General features: G+C 44.1%; 2 protein-coding genes across 10 annotated transcripts in view; one reads left to right on the top strand and one right to left on the bottom strand.

Moving 5' to 3' along the window:
* Positions 1 to 11,779, top strand: part of arhgap9 (Rho GTPase activating protein 9) — a 33,262-nt gene extending 21,483 nt beyond the window's left edge. For 3 of the 9 annotated variants that reach the window (XM_037489907.2, XM_037489908.2, XM_037489906.2), the window contains exons 9-22: positions 1,040 to 1,186; positions 1,369 to 1,467; positions 2,061 to 2,122; positions 2,277 to 2,364; positions 2,739 to 2,834; positions 3,199 to 3,297; positions 3,640 to 3,745; positions 4,167 to 4,286; positions 5,362 to 5,460; positions 6,279 to 6,356; positions 6,641 to 6,694; positions 7,383 to 7,517; positions 8,823 to 8,928; positions 10,581 to 11,779. In XM_037489907.2, coding sequence (XP_037345804.2) covers positions 1,040 to 1,186; positions 1,369 to 1,467; positions 2,061 to 2,122; positions 2,277 to 2,364; positions 2,739 to 2,834; positions 3,199 to 3,297; positions 3,640 to 3,745; positions 4,167 to 4,286; positions 5,362 to 5,460; positions 6,279 to 6,356; positions 6,641 to 6,694; positions 7,383 to 7,517; positions 8,823 to 8,928; positions 10,581 to 10,767 — 1,476 coding nt within the window. In that variant the 3' untranslated portion in view covers positions 10,768 to 11,779. The other 6 variants (XM_062564173.1, XM_062564172.1, XM_062564171.1 and 3 more) reach the window with 4 other exon arrangements.
* A 2,744-nt stretch (positions 11,780 to 14,523) lies between these two features.
* Positions 14,524 to 24,824, bottom strand: LOC119229417 (zinc finger E-box-binding homeobox 2-like). Its single transcript, XM_062564182.1, has 8 exons — positions 24,715 to 24,824; positions 20,897 to 21,181; positions 19,238 to 19,447; positions 18,657 to 18,850; positions 18,390 to 18,501; positions 16,694 to 18,180; positions 16,407 to 16,590; positions 14,524 to 16,182 (listed from the first exon to the last, which is right to left on the bottom strand). The coding sequence occupies exons 2-8, from the start codon at positions 21,027 to 21,029 to the stop codon at positions 15,536 to 15,538; spliced, it is 2,967 nt and encodes a 988-aa protein (XP_062420166.1). The 5' UTR covers positions 21,030 to 21,181; positions 24,715 to 24,824; the 3' UTR covers positions 14,524 to 15,535.
* Positions 24,825 to 25,267: the final 443 nt, after the last annotated feature.

Raw genomic sequence — 25,267 nt, 5'->3', positions numbered from 1 at the left:
CGGTTTGGCTCCTCTAATCTGCCTCGCATGAAAAGACGGCAGACATTACGATGGATATTTAGTCCGAGTGGAAAAGTCAGCCATGCGCACTACTATCTGTACGTGCATGGGATTGCAAGCAAAACTATTTTGAATGTAAAGTAAAGATGCACCCACAAGCATCTGCCTCTCTGCTCCTCCTGTGAAGTGATGCAAAACCTGTATACTTCAAGAGGAAGCTGCGGTTTGTCCCCATTTGCCTTTGGGAACCATCTTCAGGACATGCTTACTGTCAGTGTTTTCTGTGCCAGAATGCCTTGTTTGTATTTTCTGGTCTTATAAGTATATGAAGTAATAATTCAGCAATGCCGGTGCTGTAATATTGTACTTCCCCAATAAGGGATTGTTTAAAACACGTAATTCAAGCTTGATTTAGCCTTATATGGCCGGAGGTTCCGTAATGGCAGTGTGACCTTAAAAGTAAGTGGCATGCATCCACTGCCTTAACTGTGGCAAATTACAGCATAAAACAGATTATTTTACGAGCTCGTTGACACGAAGCTATCATCAAAACATCCACTGCATCAAAATCAACCTTTTGGGTGAAAAAGATTCCATCTTTTCATGGAAAAGTTTAGAGGAGTTATTGTCTTCCTTGATAATGTTACAAGTTTTGCATGTTTGTTTGCATGAATTGTAATTGCAGAGTCAATTCAGAGTAGATGAGTAGATGTGTCACCAGTGGCTCATTTTTATAAAAATAGGGGACAGACTGCATGCTCACATTTTGGAAATGCCCAGAGCTTTCTGTTGCTTTCATGCTGATTTGGCTGCACTCATTTAAGGTTGCTCCAGGCAAGAGCATCACCTAAATACCCCAATGAGTTATGGTTATTTAATCGTGTCAATAGAATTATTCATAAGAAGCCAAATCAGCGCCCACAGGATCCACAGACGTTCAAATAAAACGGTGGTGTATTGTCTTTACTGTATGGTGATTGCCCCTTTCCCTTTTTCACCATTGACCCGAAACATTGACCCCCGACCTTTGACCCTAAAGAGCATGCAGCGCGCCGCCTCCTCTGACACCCTGAGCACAATGACGTTGAACAATGCCGACGCCCAGCGCCGTAGCTCTGCCGCCCCGCACGACGTCACGCAGCAGCTCAGCCACTCTCAATCTATGATCCTGCCTGAGAACGGCAAGGTACTCGCCTCCAGAGCACAACGTGTTGGTGCCAATCCTCTCACACCTGCAGAGGGCAGAGGAATTGCAGATGAACTGCAGTCAACACTTTCCGTGCAAAACACTGCACACGTGCATAATATACACACACACACAGACAAATGAGCGCCACTGATGCCGCCACCTTTCCCACTGCCATCCAGATAGTGCAGCAGTGCAGGGATTACGCCTGTAATGTGACCAACATCGTGGTGGAGCCTCCGTCTCCCGCGAGCTCTCCAGACAGCGACGGCGGCACCCCGGTGAGAAAAAACAAACACCTGTATATGTCTTTCTTTAAACTACTCCTTTTTAAACTAATGAAATTGAAGGAAAAAAATAGAGAACAGTCCACAGTGAGGTATTTGGACTAATTAAGGTAATTGTATCTGGAAAAATACGTTCATTTTGCAATTTTAAGCACAGCAAATAATCTAAATCTCAGCGGTGTATATCTCATTACCAACTAAGTCAAACTGAATTAAATACCACGGGCCTATTCCTTTTTTTTAATGTTCTAAACACTGCTATTCCTCAGTGTGTCGCTCACTGTCTTTAGAGGCTGTTTTCAACACTTGATAGCTGGAGTTAATTCCTCTCTCTTACACCTTAAACAGGGCCATACCGCAGTGGGGGAATCGTAGAGCAGCGCCCCTCCTGCTATTTTCTGAATGATGCAACGTTGAAGCTAAATGAGTTTGCTCAGGACGCAGTGTTTTACACAGAGGAAAAGCCATCTGCCGTACTTTACTCTTAACATTTCACTCCCTACACTGAGTGATAGCATTTATGTGATTAATATCACTGCTTAAATCTGGCAGACTGTGCTTTTAACCCGTTGAACTGTGTCCTTTAGGAGTTGGAGAAAGCCGGCCTCTTGAACAAGACAAAGATTGCAGAAGGAGGCCGGAAGCTGAGGTGAGTCGTCTCCGCCGCCCGCTCCCGTTAAAGGCGAAACCAGTTTAGTCAGATCTCTTGGTGTAGATATGGCGTTCTGATAAATGCATGGCGTTGTACGGTTGGCTGGGATGAATTCCATCGAACATCTCTACGTGTGCTTGTTGGTTTGCAGGAAGAATTGGAGCCCCTCCTGGGTGGTGTTGGTCGGCAACAGTCTAGTTTTCTTCAAGGATCCCAAATCACAGACACCTTCCAGCTGGGTAATAGCTCACACAAACTCTGTTTAACACCTTTAGTCCAGGTATTATCTTGCGGATGGTATTTTTCCTTTTTGAGCATGGTGAATTATAGTTTTAAACATTGTGAAGTAATTTTTTGAAGCCAGCTGACCGGTCAGAGCAGGAAAATGAGCGCAGAGCATCTTATTTCTGTGTTTTCCCCAGTGAAATGTCACACATCCACCCTTCAGGTGACTCAAATTCAAATCCATAGGAGGCCGTTGTGTTATTATGTAAGAGTCAGTAACAGAGGGCAGAAAGTGCCATTCTTATGGAAATACAAGGGTCTAATCCACTAAGTAATAGAACAATACATGATTTTTTTGTGTGTGTGTACCTGTTTTTTGACCAAACAGAAGCCAGGAAACAGTCGTCCTGAGAGCAGTGTGGATTTAAGAGGAGCAAAGCTGCACTGGGCTGACGACCTGTCCAGCAAGAAAAACGTCTTCAAGGTAAGAAAATACATTCTCGTAGAATTGTTTTCTTTTTTTTTTTGTATTGTTCAGGCTGTCAGACTTGTTGCTGCTGTTGAATGGGGATGATGTGATAGCAGATATGTAGTTAAACACAATAGTGTTTATGTTAATCAAATGGCCTCTTATCAGTGAGGGGAAGTGAGAGTGGGAAGCTTTTTTTTTACCACCTGTTCACTCTCCAAAGATACACATTGAGGAAGAGGAAGCACAAAAAAATAAAATCCAGTGCCAGTTGACTTTTAAGTCACTTACTGTTAAAAAGCAATAAATGTACTCATAAACACATCTGAATAAGACGTGTGAAACGCACTGTGTTTTTCAAACTCGTGGTGCTGTGCAGCTGAGGACGGTGACGGGCAACGAGTTCCTGCTGCAGTCGGAGACGGACGCTCTGATCAAAGAGTGGTACAGCACCATCCAGAACGTCATCGACCGGCTGGTGAGGCGCACACACACACACACACACAGCCAGAACTTCCATGCACTACGCTGTTAAGTGAATTCCCTTTTGGTCAAAACAGTTGTTCGTGTTCTCCGCTCCCTAATACCTAACCGTAGACTCTTCCCTGGATGGTTCTTTGGGTTTTTCATTTCTGTATTTTACATTTTAATCTCAGCCTTAAAATACCAACATTTGAAATACACTGCTCTCTTTTCATTTAATGGTGGTGTGTTAATGTTTCTCCGTTGGACGCTTTTTCAACAGCGTGTGTTTGTGATGTTTTTTTTTCACATCACAACGTTAACACAAAAAGTGTATTTCACTCTGCCTGCTTTCCAGGACCGCGAAAACCCGCTGGACAATGTCCTCCTGTACTCCCTGAGGCGAGCGGGCAGCTTAGAGATCCTGGACCACAGCGGAGACGAAGATGACAGGAGAACGTCGCGTAAGTCCCCCCCCCTCTCACAACCTCCCCCCATCGCGCCCCCCCCCCCCCACACGGAGTCGGCCCCGCCCTCCACCATCAGCTCACTCTCGCTGTGCATCGGCGTCACTCTTTTCTTTTCTAAACTTCCACACAGGTTTCTTGCATCCCTCCATCCTCTCCTCCATCCTCTCCTCCATACAGCCCACATATATTTTCACGCGGCCCCCGTGGCAGATCATCCCCCCGTCGGTCCTGTCCCACCTGCGCCGTCGCCCGGCCCTCCCGCTTTTCATCCTCACCACCATCCCGTCTCATCTGCTGTGTTGCCCCGCCGCAGCCCAACGCCCCGCACTGACCTCCTCTACCTCCTTCTCTTCTTCCTCCTCCTCCCCCTCCTCCTCCCACCTCCCCACCTCCTACTATCCCCCCCTCCCTGCAGTCCCTCGCTCGGCGTCCAACCTGGAGAACACGGAGAGGAAGAGAGTAAAGACACGGCTGAAGAAGCTTATCTTGAAGAGACCTCCTCTGCAGGCGCTGCAGGAGAAAGGGCTCATTAAAGGTGAGATCTACTGCAGGAGTTTTGCAAACAGTCTGAATGTAAGGTGTCCTCAATGTTCCTTTGAGAGTGCACCTCTGCCAATACAACTGGGCACTGGACTTCAATAAATTACAAGGGAATGGTATGAAAAAAAGTCATCAGAATCCAAAAGATCACTATTATTATTATTTTTTAAGTTTTTGCCTTTACACTTTATTCGATTTACCACATCTCAACTCACTTGAAAACCTATGGAGGATTTTGGTTCAATGAGTTCAGATGCTCCAAACTACAGTGGCAAAACAGTTACAAAAACGTTAAAAAGTTACTTTAATCTGTCACTCATCAAATTTGTCACTATCTCTGTGTGAATTCCTTTTTAACTTCTCAAACACTTCCTCTATTATCTCTATAATGAGTATTTTTAAAGGTCCTTATCGTCAGCACTGTTTTCACAATAACTCCTCAAATAATTATTCGGCTGCAACATTTTTTTTAACAAAGCAGAATCTTTAAATAAATAAAAAAATAGTACACGTGATCTCTGTTCAGGAAATATGGAAGAAGCTTAAAAGACAGGTACCACTCTACATCTTATGAAAATTATTGTAAAAATCATTCATGTAGTAGTGAAGTGACGCAGAGAGAAGCTGAAATTTGTGCAGAAAATCTTAGATGAAAGGAAGTAGAGGTGGATTTATCATGAAGATGACTACTCACAAGTTGTAGTTAATAACATTTTCAAGCAAGCAAGTACATTACAGAGATAACACAAAATGAGATAATGGTAGCGAGCTCTGGAGATGAACGCTTTCCCATGATTCATTTTTTTTTTCACACCATAGGATATATAGTACAGCACATGTTGCATTGCATCATCAAGGGTGAGCTGATATTGCTGCTGGGAACATGGAGGTTTCATTCCATCGTGAACAGTAAATCTCTGGATCATCTCGAGCTTGTAGCTCTTACATCACCTCTTGGCACAGTTATCTCAAAGAGAGAGAGAGAGAGAGAGAGTGAGAGAGAGAGAGAGAGAGTGAGAGAAAAAAAAAACCTGCCCGTCTGATTGTGTCCCTCCATCACCACCCTTCAGATCAGGTGTTCGGCTGTCGTCTGGAGATGCTCTGCGAGAGAGAAAAGAGCACCGTCCCTCGCTTCGTCAGACTTTGTACCGACGCTGTGGAGAAGAGAGGTACGAACTCGGCAATCACAGAGCCAGCTCCTTCATGGTGTGACCCTCCACTTGAAAAGGGGGAGTCGTGAGGAAACTTTCTTCAGTTCTGTTTTGAGCATCCGTCACTCGACGGCAGTCGTGTCCTTCTGTCCATCTCCGCGGCGCGATTGTCTTCACAGACATTCACTGAGAAATGTTTGCGATTGCCAGACAGAGAGGCACCTAAAATCTAGCGGAGAGGCAGTCGTGACAGCTGCCAGCCAGGGAGAAGATCTAAATGAGAGAAAATTGAGTTTTTTAGAAGCAGAGTTGCACAAAAAATATTTATTACTGACAAAATAAATGTGTGTTTTGACCAAAAACAGCTTGTCTCGTTGTTTCAGATTGAAACATTATAATCAAGTTAGACTCAAAACGTATTAAAATGATCCTCATATTTGGATACCAATAATCAATATTTCACTAAAGTTATTCTAGTTGTGACCCTCCTAGTGAGGAGAAAGTAAATGTCACTGCAGAATTTTGTTGGCACTTCATCAAACATCGAGTTGGCCTCCTGTGTTCATGCAAAACTTACTCCTTACTTTTTTTAAACGTTTAAATGTGCTTTTGCTTGACTTTATTCACACGCTTTTGGGCACTTATGCAACAAAGCAAACTTCCCAGGCACACTGCATTATTTATGTGCAGAAAAGTAAAACAATTATATCGGCTCTGACTGCCTTGAAATCTGAGGAAGTCATTTTCATATCTCTACTCTCATGAAGTCCAGCTGAAATAATGTAATAAATGTCCGTTTAGTTTTGATATGAACCTTTTAATGTGTTACGCTGCAGGGCTGGACGCCGACGGCATCTACCGCGTCTCAGGGAACCTGGCAGTGATTCAGAAACTCCGCTTCCTGGTGGACCACGGTGAGGACAAACTGACAAACCAAATGAACGAGTGAAACCTGTGGACGGAGAGGTGGTGGCAGGTTGCTTTTTTTTTTCTCCAGGTTCTTCAAATCCAAGATAAATGCGATGCTCTTTGGTTTTTATTCCGATCACACACACACACGCGTTGAATTGCGTGTCCGCAACACAACGCTCGCTGTACACCTGCTCGTCACCTGACCGCTTCTCTCCCACCACGTGACTTCGTTTTTGATCAAGTGGAGACGGAGGAAAGCCACCTGAGTAACTGTTGGTTTTTGCAGAACGCGCAGTGACTACAGACGGACGTTACATGTTCCCGGCGGAGTTTGTACAAGGTAGATTCGGAACGGTTTCTCCTGTGTTTGATGATGATGTCAAAAGCTTCCCACACACACAGACGGACACGCAGAGCCGAGGCGTGCGCCCAACAGTTTGCCCACCCCCCCCCCCCCGAGGGTGTGCTTCCATTTGCTTAATGTATGTGTGTCCCCTCGGGCCTTTTCTGCTTTAAGTTTTTCTGATGTAATAACACGCTGCAGGTTGTACAGCGGCGTCTCACGCGGTGCTTTGCTGCCACCAAGTGGACGGAGGCCGAGGGCCGCGTCGGGTTTCCCGCCTCGCTGGCTGATGCTTCTCATTGTTACACACTGCTCCGTGTCGTAGATGTCGAGCTCCTTGACTCCGGGGTCAAATTTCCGTTGTTTTTTGTCATATCTCTAGGATATCTCTGTCTCTTTGAGTCAGGCCTGGACTTTGAGAAAACGTCTTTGTGCGTTTGTGTGCATTGGGTTTGTGCATTTGTGTCTTCTGGGACGTTCACACAGCATTTCTATCCCCCCTCTTTGCAGCTTCACGCCTTCATTTTTACGGCTCAGCACTAACGTGAATTCACACTCTGCTCTCTCGATGTGTCCCGCTCGCCAACACTTTTCTGTCTCTCTTTTCCACATTGCCAAGCCTCCCGTTGACGTCCTCTAACCCCTCTCTGTCTTCTCCTCCTTCTCCTCCCTCTGTGTCTCTCAGAGGAGAAGCTGAATTTGGACCGGAGCGAATGGGAGGACATTCATGTCATCACGGGAGCCTTGAAACTTTTCTTTCGCGAGCTTCCCGAGCCCCTCGTGCCCTTCGGCTTCTTCACCGACATCGTGGAGACAGTCAGTGAGTGACCCGTCAAATTTATATCTACTGAGTAACCTGTACCTGACCCCCTTCATGTCGAGCGTCACTTCATACAGAGTTATACTCATCTGATGTCGAATCAAGGTCAAATAAAAAAACACCCCCTCGGTCATCTATTTGCAGAGTTTGTTGCGAAATAGAAATAAAACTCTTAATTGGGCTTTTAATTGGATTCTTTTGTTGTAAACACTAGACAGGAAATGAGAGGAAAGAGAAGAAAGGGGGGATGATAGGCATGAAAGTGCCAGGCCAGACTCAGGGGGAATGTTGTAATTACACAATCACCATATTTTAACCTCTAGGCCACGAGGATGCCCGCATATGATACTTTAAAATCTCCCCTTTTAACAATACTCAAAACTAATACAGTCTGGGTTCTGGAGTTCACTGTCTTAACTTTAGCTCTTTCACACTTTCATAAACTGTGTTGAAAGTCGTCTTTGTCAGTATGGAATATACTGTATTCATACTACTAGAGAATGCATCACAACACATTTTTCATTAGAGATATGGACGCAGTAAAATAAAATCATACTTCTCAAAAAGAACATTTCCAGAGTTCCAACACGAGAAAAGAATAATTAAATAGTGACAGAAATATTGATTTCAAATGAAGAGAGTTTGTTCTGCATAAAAAGCCTCATTGTTTAAAATCCTCACGTGTTTTTAATTAGTCTCATTTGTTAACATTTATCCCATAATATCCCCTCAAACATCCTATTCTTTCTTTGCCTTATATGTCGAAACTGCAATGAAATGAATAGTTAGCTGACTTTCAATGAATATTTTCACTACACATTGGTTACTTTAATGTAACTGGTTACTAGTTATGCCATCATAATAAAAGGAGCAATGATGTTTGTAATAGTTTTGAACGATAATGTTGGTCTATTGATTATGTTGCACATTGTGATATAGCAATGAATTGTAATATATTTTACTATCCTAAATCTGTAATAATGAGGCATTTAAGAATAAATTACATTGAGTAAGACAATTTGCGTATCGCGAATACATGATAACAAATGTAAATACATTCTTTGTATGAACTCCATTTCTTATCTATCCATGGGACTATTTTTTATACTAAGTTTAACATCAAACCACAGTGGAGATTGTCTTTGATTGCATGTTGCTTTATCAGATTAGATAGCGGATGCTAACAGAGAACAGATCAGTCCCCCGGACGTAAATCAAGGTTTGCAATGCTAATTCATATCATGAAACGCAACGCAAATGATGACATTTTCTGTCCTCTGACACGTCTCTTGCGCTGTGTTGCAGAGATGACCGACCACATGGACAGAGTGGATCGTTTGAAGTGTCTGGTGCTTAACATGCCTCCTCCGAACCACGACACGCTGCAGTTCATGTGCTGCCATCTCAAACGGTGAGAGGATCTCCACTGTTTCTAAACTCAGAAACTGGCCCAGGTCCCAAAGCAGAGTATAAAGCAGATATTTCAACTTAAAGAAATCAATCTGACCGCAAGAGGGGGTAGTTTCCACGTATTCATCAGTCATTTTCTGTCAGAGATCCTTTGGCCGCAGCTCTCAGAGTATGCCAGCGCTGAAGCAGGATCACACTGTTGTTAAGTTTGGGTCCCTGTGAAGATGAAAAGGCTGGAGGAAGATGAATGGCGCGCGATGTTCTGCGAGCCAGTTCCTTTTACAGTACATAAAATGGGTGTTTTTTACCGCCGATGGTTTTTCCTTCCACTCAGGGGTGAGCGTTCGTGTCCTGAGAGCGATGTTTGTGCCAGGGTGTGGTGGGCCCCATGAATATGTCAACCCTGTGTCTTCCTCTCATTTTCTCCCCCGCGGTCCCCCCCCCCCCTCCCGTCTTTAAATCAACCCCATCGCCTCATCTCGGTGTCCTTTTCCTTCCTCTTAATTTGCTTCCTTCTCTTCTTTGTGTTCTCCCATTGCTCTTCCTTCCCTTTTCCTCCTCTCTCCCCCCCCCCCCCCCCTTTCCTCCTTTTTTATCCCTCCCCCTGCCCCCTCCCTCCCTTTGCCGTCCCCCCAGGCTCTCCTCCTTGCCTCGCTGGTCCCATGGGAGCCTTGTGGTTCGTCTGCTGGAAGGCACAGCAACACCACCGCCGCCACCACTGGAACCTCGCTCCTTTCTCTCCACCCGCTCCGCTCCCTCTCCCTTTTCCTCCTCTCTTTTTAATGTGGAAGTTTTGAGCAATTGCTTCTGTGGCTTGGTGGGAATGGCATTTTTAGAAAGAATGCCTCATGCTGTGGCTTTAACCCCCCAATCTCTCTCTCTCTCTCACTCACACACACACACACACACACACACACACACACACACAGACACACACACATTCAAACAGCATACACACAGCCGGTGGATTTAGTCTCTTATGTGCACAAATTTAGATTCTAAAATGCACATGTGTTAACACAAACATAGATGCACGGAAAAGATCCCACTGGGGGACTTTTATTGTTGATGAGAAGTCTGAAGTATGTTACATATTGACTGCAAGAGTGCAGCCGAATGGACAGTAAGCTGTCATCCATTGGGTTTTGAATTCCAACAAGAGCAAGTCCACAGCCGCGCACGCTTCTCCGAGCGCCGCTTTGACGTAAACGCTAATGTCCGCATGCCCACATACTCACAACGACAATGTTTTGTAGCTTCAAAGTTGACCGCATTCGACGTCTTAGTCTGACACTAGCGTGCTCGCATTTGTTATCACAAGCAATTTTTTTTTTGAGTGGCGTCTGGATGTGTACCAACGTTTCGTGGCAATCCATCCAGTAGTTGTTGCGATATTTCCCTCAAAAACCACACGTGTCAACCTCGGAGGGTGGCGCTTGAGGAAGTGGGGACTACAAAAGAGGCATTAGAATATATCATCTGAAGATCATTACAGATTGTGCAAAGACTTTAGGCAACATTTCTATCTTGGCCCAAAGAATCGGAGTGCCTGTCTTACCTCAAGCCATCTCAAAACAAACATCCCCCCCCCCAGCTGCGATCCGGAGCCATTTTGTTTCTTGTCTCACTCAATGTGTCTTTATCGCTCCGCAGCGTGTTGGAGCGTTCAGGCACCAACCGAATGACCACCCAGAACATCGGCATCGTGTTCGGGCCAACTCTGATGCGTCCGGAGCGGGACAACGGCAACATGGCGGTGAATATGGTTTACCAGAACCAAGCGGTGGAACTCATCCTCAGCGAGTTTGACCACATCTTCGGAACAAGAGGCCCGTCTTGATCTTTTTCGGCCAGAGGGGGGGATTCAAAAGGCTTATCCAGACCCGACAGATTCACAAGTATTGCAGCTTTTGTCCTCTTTGCCTGTGGACTCATGTGGTTTAAAATAAGTTTCACATCAAAAGATAATTACGGGGTAAAAAGAACCAGGACAGAAAGCTGCTAATAGTGACATCTGGCCTCCATATAAAGCCACGTTAAAACCATAATAATAAAACAAACCCATTTTAGCTGCAATACCTCTTGTTTTTTACTGCAGACGTTGAGTGCAGCGTTCTTAACTGCTGGAGCGGACGCTTCCTTGTCATTTTTCCTTGACGTTTCAGACTATCAGGATAAATAAAAGCCAGTGATTAACCCCCCGACTAGCTGAGTAGTAATCAGATATTTGAGGAAGGATGTGTCTTATGACCTGGCACAAGAACAGAACTCGGCACAACCATCTCACTGTGAAAACCTATGCACCAGCACCTTCTGCAGAAAGACTGGACAGATCCCACCTGCAGCGGCAAGCAGAGGATTCTTTCAAATATGCAAACCAGCAGGAAGCCATCTACGTGTGGAAATGCAACCGCATACCTGCTGAGGTTATACAGTGTTTCGATGAAGAATTTGTACGTATATTTCAGACTTCAGAGGTAAAGTTCAATGGGGAACTCTTCCAAGTCAAAAGCATGATTTCAGTGTCAATAGGGCAGCGAATGTTCCCTTTGTACCAAACAGTACGTTTTAGTGCGCGTGGACCTTTGAAGTTTCCCGTATTGTACAAATCTGGATCTGTCATCTATTTTTATTTGTTCAAATTCCTCAGATAAAGTTAAATAATATGAATGTGTAAATATGTGAACTACTGTCTTTGTCAACTAGTAGCACTTTGCATACAGTGTTTAACCGTAACATTATATATTAGCCAGATTCAAACTAATACATTTGCTTTTAAATGAACGGTGTGTCGTTAAAATATGGCTTGGACCAAATTGTTAACTCTCCTGCAATAAAATTTCACAAACTGATCGTTCTCAATGTTGGTCACGATGTGTGAATCGAGTTGTTTGCAGCCAGCGATGAGAGATGGTAGTTTGTGGAGGTATGTGGGGGTATGTGGGGGTATGTGGGGGTATGTGGGGGTATGCGGGGGTATGCGGGCCTCTGAGGCGCATTGGGCAGAGGCATCCCCTGTGATTGGTGCAAATGCTGCTTTTAATAACAGAACAAAAGAGGAACTGGAAATGCATATGTTTTAAAAATGTGGATTTTCCCCAAAACCCTCTTACTCTGTGGCTTTGGTAATTTTATATTGACTGTGGGTTTGGCAAAAGACAAAAAAAGAGCAGAATGGAGGGACAAGGGGGGAGAGGAGCTCACAGATTTAGCAAAGTTTTATTAGATGTATTTATTTATTTTTATGTTCCTATTATTTCACATCATGTGAGTGATTAGTAGCGGCCACAACGATGTGTTGCTGATTGATGGGGATTCATCTTTTAAACATTGTGTCCAAGGTTATCCTTATATTTGATTGACACTGATTATTTCTTCTACCTAAACAACAACCACATCTATTCATTTGACCCAAATTCTTGTATGAACATGGTAATCACAATATATACATGTATCAGTACTACTTTTGAGAGTAGAATGTTCCAGAGCCTAAATGTAAAGAAATGATAAAAACCCTGAAAATATCATATTTATTTTTTATCTCATCTTTTGTTCTTGCTCAAAATTGAAGGGATTTCTCTTTCAATTAACATCAAATAGAGTTGTATTAATCTTCCGTAGCCTTTAGCTCTGTGATGTGTTTTATTTCACTTGGTGCCAGGGAGCAAATCACTCCAAAAATCACAATTAGTCCGTTAGGGACAAACTCAAACACCGCTCCCTTCTAATCAGCAGCGTGTTGTCAAGGACAGTCAAGTACTATTACTTTTCCCTTTTCTGATTCAATCAAATGTGATTTTTAAAAGGCAAGCTGATATTCTTGATTAGATCTAAAACAATGCGAAGTAGAAATGAAATATGATAAGTAGTAGAGTTAAATGTGCAGGCACACATGGACCGATAAAACAGACTGGCTCTTTTTTTTTTGCATCTGTTGTCAGTTATTTATTTTGCTGCAAAAGAATTTATTTTTAGTATGTGTAGGTTTTATTAAAAAATCGTGCAAGTAAGAGAATGAGTGATATGGGTTCCATCCAAGTAACTCTCGGAACTGATTTACATTTCATAGTCCAAACCACTTTAGAAAATGTGCTCTTTATTGTCATTCGCTTGGCAGCTGTATGTTAATGAATGAATATGTTTTGTTCTTGCGGGATGAAATACAGCCCGGATGACACATGGCAAACAACGGGCCTTTTTTGTGTCTCTATGTAGTAGCTTTTATCTTCTTTCACGTTGTTTACAATTTATTTGAGGAAAAAAAGGGACCCTTCTGGAGTCTCCTAGATGGGATGAAGAATAGCTTTTCTCTCCGCCAATGACATGTAGCTGTGTTCATTCTTTAAACTCGGGCCTGCTGGCTCATTCTCACCACGCGCATGAGGAATCGAAACCCCGAAATGCTCAGCGACCAATCTCACGACCTGCTGCTCACGCAAGTGGTGCCGATGCTGCTGTCTGACTTTGTCCCTTTTTGCCCACCACGAAATAAAAGTTCTCAATTGGAAGCAATGCGACTCACGAAAATGTCACCAATTGTTGGTGCTACAGCTGAAGCCAAAGCCATGTTTTTTTAATATGACTGTTAGCCGATTGTTTACTCAATCAATCAGCAACCTAAAGCTCAGTGTATCAAATGCCATCATTTGATACGAAAAAAGCATAGTCTGTTTACTATGATGGTCAAGCTTCAGGACTGTGACGCGCTCAAAGATGTTTTTGTCTTACATTTTTTAATAGCGGTAGGTTTTGATAGTTTAAGAGTGATCATTTATAAATTCTATTCATCTCGTAGGCATTAAATGGAAATGGTCTTGAAATGATTACTCGGTAATCTAATCCGTTCAGTCTCATAAAGCCACAGCAAGCAGTTTTTAATTAGAATACAAGAAAATTCTGATAATATTCAGGATACTTGAAAAGAAAAATTACAACATTCCTTTGACAAAGTATGTACAATTTTATTATATTCATTATAAAACATATATAAAAAATACATACAAAATTTGAATTGGTGCCAGTAAAAGATAATAAAAAAACACTGCTTGGAGCAACATGAGTGTGCAGACGCTGAGAGAAAGTAAACCGTTTCTTCGTTTTTTTGGACTCAGGGATATCAGGTAAGGAACTGCGCACGAGAAAGATGGCTGTTGGTGTGTAAATTTGCATATCTTTGGTGATAAATACACACACACGTACACACACGCACACACACACACACACACACACACACACACACACACACACACACACACACACACACACACACACACTATTATCAAGAGGTTTACGGTCTGCACAAATGCTGCAAGCTTAGTCGTTGTACCAAGGCTTTGTGGGATCACATCTGAGGCACTTTTCACGTTGACTGCACTGCAGTCGGAAAGAGGAAGTTAAGCTGTTTTAAGAGTCCTGAGTCTTGACCTTTTTTTGTTCGAGGCAGAGAAAATGGCACATGTAAATTGTTTACGAAAAATAGGGGCTATTTTTGCATAAGAGGAAATGGAGCTCTGTGTGCTTATTAAACAGTGAGACAGTGCAAGTCGTTATTCCCCGCCCCCCCCCCCCCCCCCCCTCCAAAAAAAACTGCCTTCATTACCAACTTTAACACGAAGAGATGACTGTGCCTTTGCCGAACATACCATTAAAAAGGTGCAGTCTGAAGTTTTTTGTTCAATAAAATAAATAAACCTCCAAGTTCTTCCGCTTTTTACCGATTTCTCCAAACTACAAAAATAATCTGCTGATTATTTAAAAGCCACTGAGCACTTAACCCAAAGTGATGAGGTGGTTGTACCTTGTTATTTCACAGCATGGATGATAAAAGGAGTACTTCTACATAATCTACAGCCCTAACTCTTGGGACAAAGTAATAGCTGCATGTATGTATTTTCATGTAAAACATGTTACTGCTTATTTATCAATATAGAGGTATGGCCTTGTGTGAAATACTACCGCAGGATATTGAATGTTACCTGAATTAGCAAAAATAAATATACTGACTGAGCATCCAGGGAATCTGATTGATACTACTATCTGTAACATCTAAGCTGAGTAACTGGAAGTCTCTTCATTGCTGCAATCCATCCTCTCCTGGTTTCTTAAGTCCCCCACTGGTGTGCATCTACATGTGAAAGGTTGAAATGTTTCAAACAAAGCAAACTGGATCCTGGACATAAAAATACACATGCCTCCCCTTTATGTGTTGCGCAACAGTGAGCTGCAGCTAGCAAATAAAAAGTGAGATTTATGGAATGTCACATCTGGATAGATGAACTCAGATGAGTGAACCCAAATGGGTTTTAGCTGTCTTGGCAAACATAAACAATTACAAAAAAAACAAAGCAGACAGAAGGCGCTCTAGGTACATTAAGTCTATTTTACATTGTAAAATACCTTATAATAATTTGTGTCGTCGTATTATATTCATGTATATGTAAACACTTATTTTGTTTATATGGCTTAATCCACTTCAAGGCCATTGTTGCTTTGAAAGGTCTGTGCGTTTTCTCAAGTAGATTTTTTAAATTTGAAATCAGTTTTATAAAAGTGTATCAAAAATCTTAATATATAGAGGTTATACATTCTATTGGCATGTTGGAGTCTCCTTAGGTTTTTATTCTGGGTAAATCTGTTAAATCCAGGCTAAGTTCACATTTCTCCAAGTCTCCATTCTGGCCCTCTGTGTCTCTGTCCCAGAATTGTCCCTCTGCCTTGTCCATGCGGTTTGCCACATCGTAACCGTTGAACTCGTTTTGCACTCCGTTCTCTGCCGCAGGTGATCCCAGGACGGGGCAACGATCTCCCAGCTCCTCTGCTCCACCTGTCAAACCCACATGTGCCTTGTCCACATGAGCGTCACTAACACCTAAGTCGTTATCCTCCTCCTCTTCCTCCTCTTCCTCCTTCAGGGCCTCAGCAGCTCCATCCAGACTGGAGTCGCTGAGGAAGGAATGCGCCGTCTGAGCGTCCTCCATGGACAGAGGGGTCTCGCCAGCGAGGCGGCCCTCGGGACTTCTGCCCGCCCCCGGGGGAAAAGACATTTCCTCGTGATCTTGGTCTGGATCCTGGTCTTTGCTGCAGTAGGCGTAGCGGTGGTTCATGTGCTGCGAGTACGAGCCGGAGTGAGAGAAGCGCTTGCCACACTTGTCACATTGGTAGGGTTTCTCTCCGGAGTGCAGCCGGCTGTGCTCGATCAGATGGTGCTTGTGCTTGAAGGCCTTGCTGCAGATCTTGCACTCGTGAGGACGCTTACCTGCAAAAACAAATAAATTATACATGATAATCTACAGAGAATGAAAATCATCGGGGAGGAACATTTGGCGGCCGGTTTACTTAGAACAAAGAATGGGGAAATAGCCAGCCTGGCTTTATTCAAAGAAAATCTGTTTACCAGCATCTCTCAGCAAGAAATCAAATACGGATGTGATATTGATATCAAATGGCATAGAACGTTTGTGTGTGTCTTTTCTTGCAGACCTGTGTGCTCATATTTGTGACGGAGCAGAGAGCTGCTCTTCTGGAACGTTTTTTCACAAATGTCACAAGCGTAAAGCCCCTCGTCCGTCTTCCTCAGTCTTTTTCTGCCGGGTCCCCCTTCTCCCTCCAGTCCTTCATCCATGAGTGAGAGGTAGTCTAGAGCTCCATGGCTTAACACTTCACCCTGATGAGAAAGCATGAAAATCATGACTTATTTAAATTAAACTATTCCTACAGGCTCTTACAGCAACGCTTTAGGATTAGATATTTCAATGCTAGCTACTCACCATTAGCGCATGCCTTTCCATGTGGATTTTTTTCAGGGTCGACTCTGCGTCTGCATCCATCATGTAAGCCAAAGGAGAGAGAATGCCTGGGCTACTAACTTGCTGGCTGAAAGGAATCGCCGGGATGCCATCATGGCCTGAAAGCCCTAAACCAGACTGGTTGAAGACATGATATCCGTTATATAATGAACCTGGAAACATAGGAGCTCCGGCCCCACCGAAGATCGAGTGGGGGTGGAGGGGGAGGTGCAATGTTGGACTCGGCCTCCTGAGTTGCTGGGTCCCGTGCTCCTTCCTCTCCCCTCTGGCTGAGACGCCGTTTACGGTCTTGTTTCTCCCCTCCCGGTCCAACAGCTGCTTGGGCAGGGAGAGGTCCAGAGGCTCGCTCTGTGCAGACCAGGGGCCGCTGGTCTGGTTCCGGGGGGAGGTCAGCTCAGGAGCAAAGCCGGCGAGGCAGACGGGAGAACCGAAACCCGAGGAGGGAACCCTCCTTCTGACTCGAGGCGACGGCAGCTTCGGGGAGTGGTCGTCCGGCTGGCTCGGACTCCTCTTTTCCTGACTGGAGCAGTACGCTCGAGAGGAGGAGGCACAGCGGTGGGGCTGTGGGGGAGAGTACATTGCCACCAAAAGCTGCTGCGGCAAAGAGTGCCAGCTGGGCTTCTGCAATTGTGACTTGTTCCCAGAAAGGCCGTTTGACACGTCGCTCGGCTCGCCGTTCTCCGGCTGGGGAGCCGGTCCGGGGAAGAATAAAGGCGGCGAGCGGTGGTCTTTGCTGCGGAGGTCCTCGATTACCTCCACTGTCTCCTTGTTCATCTTGCAGAGGTAGCGCTCGTGCTGCAGGAGCACCGCCACACTGGGGAAACTCTGGGAGCACCAACGGCACGTCATGTCCCCTTCGCCGGACCTCGCTGCTTCTCTTCTCCTGTCCGGCGACGCCATCCTGTCCGACCCTCCTCCGTTGTAAACCGTCTTGCTTTCCTCCATCGCAGCTCCTCCTCCTTCTCCTCTGTGCGTCTCTTCCTCTTTCCTCGCCTCCTTGTGAAGCATCTCCTGCAGCATCTGTTCAAACTTGGAGCCAGAGTGCAGATAGGGCAGCAGGGTGGTGCCTTTCAGTATACCGGCCCTCAGAGAGAGCTCCGCTGAAGGGTCCCACTGCCGGACCAAGGCGGGATTGTGGTTAGCGCCCTGCAGGGAAAGCTGGTGAGGATCCTCCGGTACTAGATATAGAGGCTTATGGTCTTGGGCTTGTGAAGCCAACGGGGAGCCCTTATCGGTGCTGTTTCTCCCAACGCCTGCAGAGGGGGACGTTGGAAATGAGTGGTGGTAGGAGCTCTGGGTGTGTCCGTTATATGTACCACTGGCTCCTCCTGCGTTTCCTCCTCCATTTCCTCCGCCGCTGAGGCACTTTTTGCTGCTCAAGTGGGAGCTGTAGGAGCCAGAGTGAGAAAAACGCTTCTTGCAGTTGGAGCACTCGTAAGGTTTCTCACCTAAAGGAGGACACGCAGGTGGGATATATTAGACAAAACATGCCAAGAGTGGCTTGAAATACATTCAAAGAATTATCTTAGCTTGTTTTCTGTTAATACAACAAATTAGGAATAATTTTATAGCATAACTGGCACATCATGTAAGGGGTTAGTGACACAGTGGAAACAATAGATAGATTTATGGGTGAGTACATCTGTTTTTGTCTCACCGCTGTGAATGCGCAGATGCTCTTTGAGGTGGTGTTTGTACTTGAACGCTTTCCCACACTGGAGACATTTGAACTTCCTTGTCTCAATGCCTTGATCCAAAGAGATGACACTCTACCGTGACACGAGAAGGTCATTAGTTTCATGAACACATTCGGCGATGAATTTCAATGTGCGACTTTAACCTTTTTAAATCAAATAAAATCCATAAAACTAACTTTGTGATACTAAACGTAATGGTGAAGTTTCTCCTGCTCTCCGTATCTCACCTTATCCTGCACTTGGTTGTGAAAAGCCAGGTGCCGCTCCATCTGTGCCCTAAGGGTGGCAGTATATCCACAGAGCGGACAGACCATGTGGCCCCCCTCTCTCTCCTGACAGTGCTTGATGTGGTCCCTCAAGGAGGCTCCTCGCTGATACAACCCGTGGCAGAATGGACAGGCCTGCTGGGGCCTCACTGCATCTAGAGTCCAGACCCAGAGGTTACATTTTATGAAAGGAAAACCAAAAGAATTCACTACTTTAATTTATCTGATTTACTCATTCATTTTCTAACCCGCTGATCCCGTTGCAAGCACGAGGGCCTGGATCCTATCCCAGCACACAATAAGCAAAGTATTAAATGATTTGTATGTACTATTTATAGTTAAGACATCCTTATTTTGCCAGGTTATATGCACACAATACATTGGATTTATCATAATTATGTATATGGTTTATTGTTTAAACCCAATGTTTTTATTATTGAGCTGTTGGTCACTCTAGCAACACACTGCCTGGCTCAAAAGCAGTAACTTCAGACGTGTTGATTCTATTCAGCGTCGCTGAAGCTGTTCCCTCATCAGCCTACCTGCTCCGTCGGGTGAGTGGTGCTGAGCACTTGGTGACCAGATGGCAGGTGGCAGCTCCTCGTGCCTACTTCCCGGGTGGTACACCGCTGGCGTGCCATTTTGGCTTAGACGGTCCAAGAGACTGGCAGAGGTGGAGGCCTTCCTCAACTGGGCCAGAAATTCATAGTGGGCAAGGTCCTCCAAAGCCTTTTGGGAGTCCGAGGTCTTACCTACGTCAAGAGAAAAAGATGCAGAGGAATTGTTCTATTAGGAAATATGTTTGTTTCTAATGAGAGATGAATTCACTCTGATCTATGCACACATTTGCAGGAAAATATTAGTATTGGATTATTTATTGTTATTATTACAAGTCTCCCTGAAACAAAAATCCTGGCAGCGAGGGTTTTGTGAAAAGCAGAGAATAAACAGAAAAAAAGAAAAATCTCACACGCCGCAAACAGACTATAAACAATACCCCGTTAAAATGCACATTAATACAACGTTTTTTCATATGATCTCTCACTTGAATGATCATTTTGTTCAATGGCATTCTTGAGAAAGTGTTTGCTCTCCTGCTGTGAGTAAGCGAGACAATGTGCCAATAACTCATAGCTCAAATATTCACATGCACAGCCCGAGTGGGGATGAATCCTTAAGGGATGCTGTGCAACTGAATCCAAGTCATCTAAACAATTTACTGACTGAAAAAACAAGGCAATTTGAAGTTATTTTGCATTTGTGTCCTTGAGTGCAGTGGCAGGAGGGCCGGCGGGGAGAGAGAAAGCCGTGTGAAGAAGACCTGGCGCCTGCTATCATGAACCAAGCCAGTCAGCTTACAGGGACTCTGAGGAAGATTTTACAAATGGTTGCAGATGTTGGCATATTTTAGGCTGTTTTAATGTGGCAAAGGGAAGAGCCTGAGTGGTTGAGTGTTGTAAAAACTCGGCTTCGCCTTCATCAGGCAAGGCCAAATCACACAAGGCGAAGGAGCTAAGTGATTGTTAGTAGGCAAGCCGCGTGAGCCTTTGATCTCTCCTAAATAAAAGGGAAAGCCTCGCGTCGCGCAGCGCTGATTTCAGTACCGTAACGTCACCGCTTTGATGCATGGAAATATTGTGACATTGTGTGGGATGAGTTCTTTTGTCATGCTTTCAGAGGGCTGCCTTTTTCAAAGAGAGAGGAGTGAAGAAAAGGAAGAGCTTGTAGCTAAGCATGGTTTCACTAGGAGATGATGTGAAGGTGTGTCTAGAGGCCTAAGAGAGGCATCATGACGCTGCCAGGGTCTTGCATCAGAAAAACACTGCAAATGCGTTAGCCTACACACACACACACTGCTGTCCTACACAGTACTTTTTCAGGGCGGATGAGTGACCTCCGACCTTCTGCTGTTTCAGATTGTAAACCCTTGATGGGATGTTTGAGGCGCATTTAACTCACTTTTGATTTGGCAATAGTATAATGTATCAAGCCCCAACCCTTTAAAATACAACACAGTAATGTTTACTCTGAGTTGCTTTTTATTTTTACATTTTTACACTTGAGTAAAAGGCCTTAAAAGTAACAATGCTTTAGCTCGAGTAGGTTCCTCTTTTCACCCTTTCTTAGGGCCGGCCTTCATTCCTTCAGAAACACATTTAGAAAACAAAAGCTAATTTCGCACTAATTTGTTCAAAACTTACAGTACATCCCCAATGGCTCCTGGTGCCCCTGCCCGCCCGTGGCGGATTGGTTGGTGGCGTTCTCCGGGGCCTCGGCCTCCTGCTCTACTCGCCAGTAGCTCCGGCCGCCGGGGCTGACGCTGTGCGGCCGCATGGAGCGAGCGGGGCTGGTCGGCTCCTCCGTCCCCTCGCTGGGGGTCAGGCTCGTCTTGTCCAGGCTCTCCTGGCAGTCCTGGGGCTCCAGGCTCCACAGGCCCACCTCATCCTCCCCTTCAGATCCCAGTGAACTCACTTGCTCGGCATCCACTGAGAGGACAGAAACATTTTAGGTGTGGAAAAATATCTTTGAATGCCATGCTGCAAAAAGTTTGAGTGGTCACAGAGAATCTATTGTATTTTAAAGTAAATTACAATCTACCAACCACGTCTTAAGAAGCCATTTCTTTCATTTTGTGGTGTGTACATGATTCAAAATGCAACGTATTTGAGTATCCTATTATTTAAGATGTAGATTATGACCAAAACAAACAATTGAGTCAATTCTACAGGGGGAAAATAATTCAAAAAATATGGACAGCGTGATTATTTGTTTTGTCAGTTTTGTTTTGAGCAGGAAAAATAAAATTTGTCCTCATGTGAAATTGTTTAATCTGGTTCTCATCATGAGTTATTTTATTTGTCTTTGTGTGGTTAGATGTGCGAATTAGAATCAATACAAGCAGACACGCTCCACATGAAACATACACGTTAATGCAAATAACGCGAGTTATGCTTTTTCAAATATTTCACTCAGCTATAACCACATTATAACACTCCAGACAAAAAAAAGAACTGCTAATAGTATGTAGGAATAATTTTTAATCAATCTTAGCCAGATTTCCCAAATAGTTTTAATCTGTGAGTGGCTTTTATGAACAATAAAAATCAAAAGAAATGGATGCATGCAACCAATAAATGTTTGGTTAAGGTCATGACCCCAGAAAAGTTTATTTGATCATATGGTCAAATGTTATCGTGAACTTAAACAGTCTGTATGTGTGATTGCTCTGGAGAACAATGATTAGTGGAACAGCAGAAAATGTACGTCTAAATGTGCCACACATGTGCGACAGGCAGAGATGCAGTGCAGCAGTACAAAGAAAAGATAAATGACATCTCGTAATAGAACTTCTGTGCCCAGACTCCCGCACAACTGAAAAGGGCGAATGACTTTTTCCCATGGCGAAGACAATAAATGACAATCACAAACACATGACTGGGATTTCAACAGGCAGGCTCTCATTTCCAAGGCTTTTTTTTGAAGACCACTTTTTTCCTCTCACTGATTGGCAATACCTAATCACCAGCAAGTAATGCCCATTTGACAATATATCGTTTCAGGAACCCAAACCCTTCCACTGTGCCAACAGACACACAGAGGGCCAATTCTTCTTTCTGTGATAGAAATCACGGTCCGATAGAGATCACCAAACAACATCGTCATGCTTCCTATTGCTTTTAAATACATCCCCCTCTTTGTCCTCTTTTCATCCGATCGGAGTGGAAATAAGGTTTCGTGGCTCATTTAATGTCTCAAAACACAAGACTATTCTTTGAACTGTCAAAACAACACTCCCGGGAGATTTTCCCTCGCATGTGAGCCTTTCCAAATACACCCTCGCTCGGCCGGAGGACACAATGTAATTGACGAGTATTTTGCTTTCGGCACATTCGGGGCTTCGGCCCACAGCTCACAGCGACACATTCAAGAGAATGTTTTACATCAGCCGAGAGACATTTCTTTCAAATCCTTGTCCTTTGTCTACTTTTACCTCGCACACACGCAAACACACACTATGCTATGTACTGAGAGAGCAAAAGGGGGGCCCAGTGCTGCCAATGGGGCAGCCCGCAAACACCCACCCAAAACGCTTGATGCGTGCACACACTCTCCTGATGAGCTAATCTCAAAGTGCAACAGGTATCAGTTCGTGACTCTAAGTTGCAGGTCTTTCCCCTGCGTCATTACACCTCTGTGAAATGTTACCTCATGCAAAACATTCTGATTCATTTGAGATGCTGCTCCTTGCCGCTCTACTGACATGGGCAGGGATGACTTGCTCTTATGGGGTGGGGGGAGGGGGGTGAAATTGGTCATCATATGTGCTTCCCTACAACAAACAGCTATGAAGTTTAATGATGTAGTTAAGGTCGGCCTATCAGCCCGGGCAGGAGCTCCCTGGGTTGATGGGATATAACGCTGGGCCTAAAGAGAGTAAAAATCTGGTCTGGATTAGCATCAAATTGGCCATAATTCTCCGTCCCATGACAGTGATCGACACTGAGCCTGTACGTGCTGACATTAAAGCAGCACCGCTCCGGGATGGCTTTCATTACTGGGCCTGTTGATTTATTTATTTGGATCGCGCCTGCATCCAAATAGCTCACAAAAAATTGTTTAAGCAGGAGAGCTACATCTTTGAGCTGCACAGCAGGTTAGGTATAGCCTGCGAATAGAGGCCGCATGTCAAGGCACAAAGGAGTTATGAATTCATGCAATGTGCAAGAGATTTACGAATGTGTCATTTGTTGGAAGATGCTGAACACCAAAAACACAGCGCAGAGCACGGTAGAAAACAGCTCACTGCTATTATGTGCGTGGGGAGAACATGACTCATATCTAGAAGAGTGTTAACCGAAACTGTGCTGCATCATGCTTGACAATGTCAATCACTTGGTCTTCGGGATGGGTCGTTTCTGATGGTTTGACAACAACAGAAGGCTCGAATCAAACACACCAGCTCTATTTGAATCTGTCTGTTGCTTTTCCTTCCCGACAGCAACTGATAAACTGAAAGAAAGTTTCTTTGTTTTTTGCATGGGCCACTGCAGTAGTTCTATCTCTGAGAAAACACGCGGCTGTTTCTGTTGTCTGGGGGCTTGAGATCCACCTCCAATCTGATCTGAAGCAAAACAGTTATCATCTACAGTGATCTTGCATCGCTCATTTGTTTTTGGTCAGGAGCCGGAAGGTGACGGATAATGAAATATGTTCGTTATCATGCACACCGACAGAAATAAATTTTGCAAAACCACGCAACAGATCATTTACAGTAAGATAAAGAAAAAAATGATCCTGCACGCGCTCACAACAGCACTGACTTTTACTGTTTACATCCCAGAGGGCTTCTACTGTACAGTAAAACCCTGAGCTGCAGTTGTTTTTACGATGCACACATGTGATCTGGTGTTGACTCAGTAATTCTGTGGTTAAATGATAAACATGGAATAATTACCGAGAAATAACCTTGTTTATTTATTTTGGTTTTGAAGGAAACTAACAAGGCCAGGCCCAATTTACCACACAATGTAATTGTAACCTTTCTGTTAATTCTTTGTTGGTTGCACAAAAGAATAACTGTAAAGTTATCAATGCTATTTATTGAGTTTCACTTCCAACACGAGATAAAAACAACCTATTAAACAATAGCGATACACTTGTGTCAGATATCCGATATTACAAAATCCTTGTGTCTGAATTAAATGGGTCCTAAAATGACATTTGTTGTTATGTACAAAAATAGTAAATTAGGAATTTAAAGTTAGGTTTCTTCAAATCCACAATTGCATACACTGAGGAATAACTGAATAAATAAAAGCTTTTCTGATCAATAATTTTTGATATATATAAAAGACTTTATTTCTAAATGGTTTGGTATTAGTTCATATATTTAGTTAAAATGTCCTGTTTTCACCAGTGTCAAAAGAAACCCAACTCCCATTTTTTTAAACTAAATAAATCACCAAGAGGGCCACGGGCTAAAAGAAAGTCCATGGAAATGTTGGTATTGTCATTTTACCTGTGAGAGCGGTTCAGATTCGAGGTAAATCCACATTCATCTGCTGACGCTGACAATGGTGACCCGTCTTTAAATATATCGCAGAAAAACATTATTTTTAAAACTCTCTCAGTGACAGCTCTCCTATTCATCCCTGCTGTCTGACATTTCAACAATGAGTCAGGGGAGGGCCAACCAACCAAGAACAAACACCTCCCACCTGATCCCCTCGATCGCGGCAGCATCTCACACTCTCTCTGAGGTGTTGGTTCCTCCTGACGCCAGCCCCTCTGCTGGTTTCGTTTGGTTTGACCTGCCCGAGCAACGCTGATGAGGGATAAAAGGGCGCTGATGCCTATGAGCATATTGGTTTTTTTTCTTAATCTGTGTGCTTTTGCACATGCACCAAATGCGGGATCGGTTCCGCAACAAAAAACTAAAATAGAGGAGTTCATTTCAAAACGTTGCGAGAGAGTGTATGAAACCAATATTATTTATAGAAAACTCTGAATTTTAGTCATCTATCAACACGTTTTCACAGCTTTGATCGTAAAAGTTTTCAGAAAAGTGACTC

Source organism: Pungitius pungitius, chromosome 8, assembly GCF_949316345.1.
Source record: "Pungitius pungitius chromosome 8, fPunPun2.1, whole genome shotgun sequence".
NCBI classification, from domain to species: Eukaryota; Metazoa; Chordata; class Actinopteri; order Perciformes; family Gasterosteidae; genus Pungitius; species Pungitius pungitius.
The sequence above is the reverse complement of the archived record's forward strand: the minus strand, read 5'-3'. Positions and strand labels throughout refer to the sequence as shown.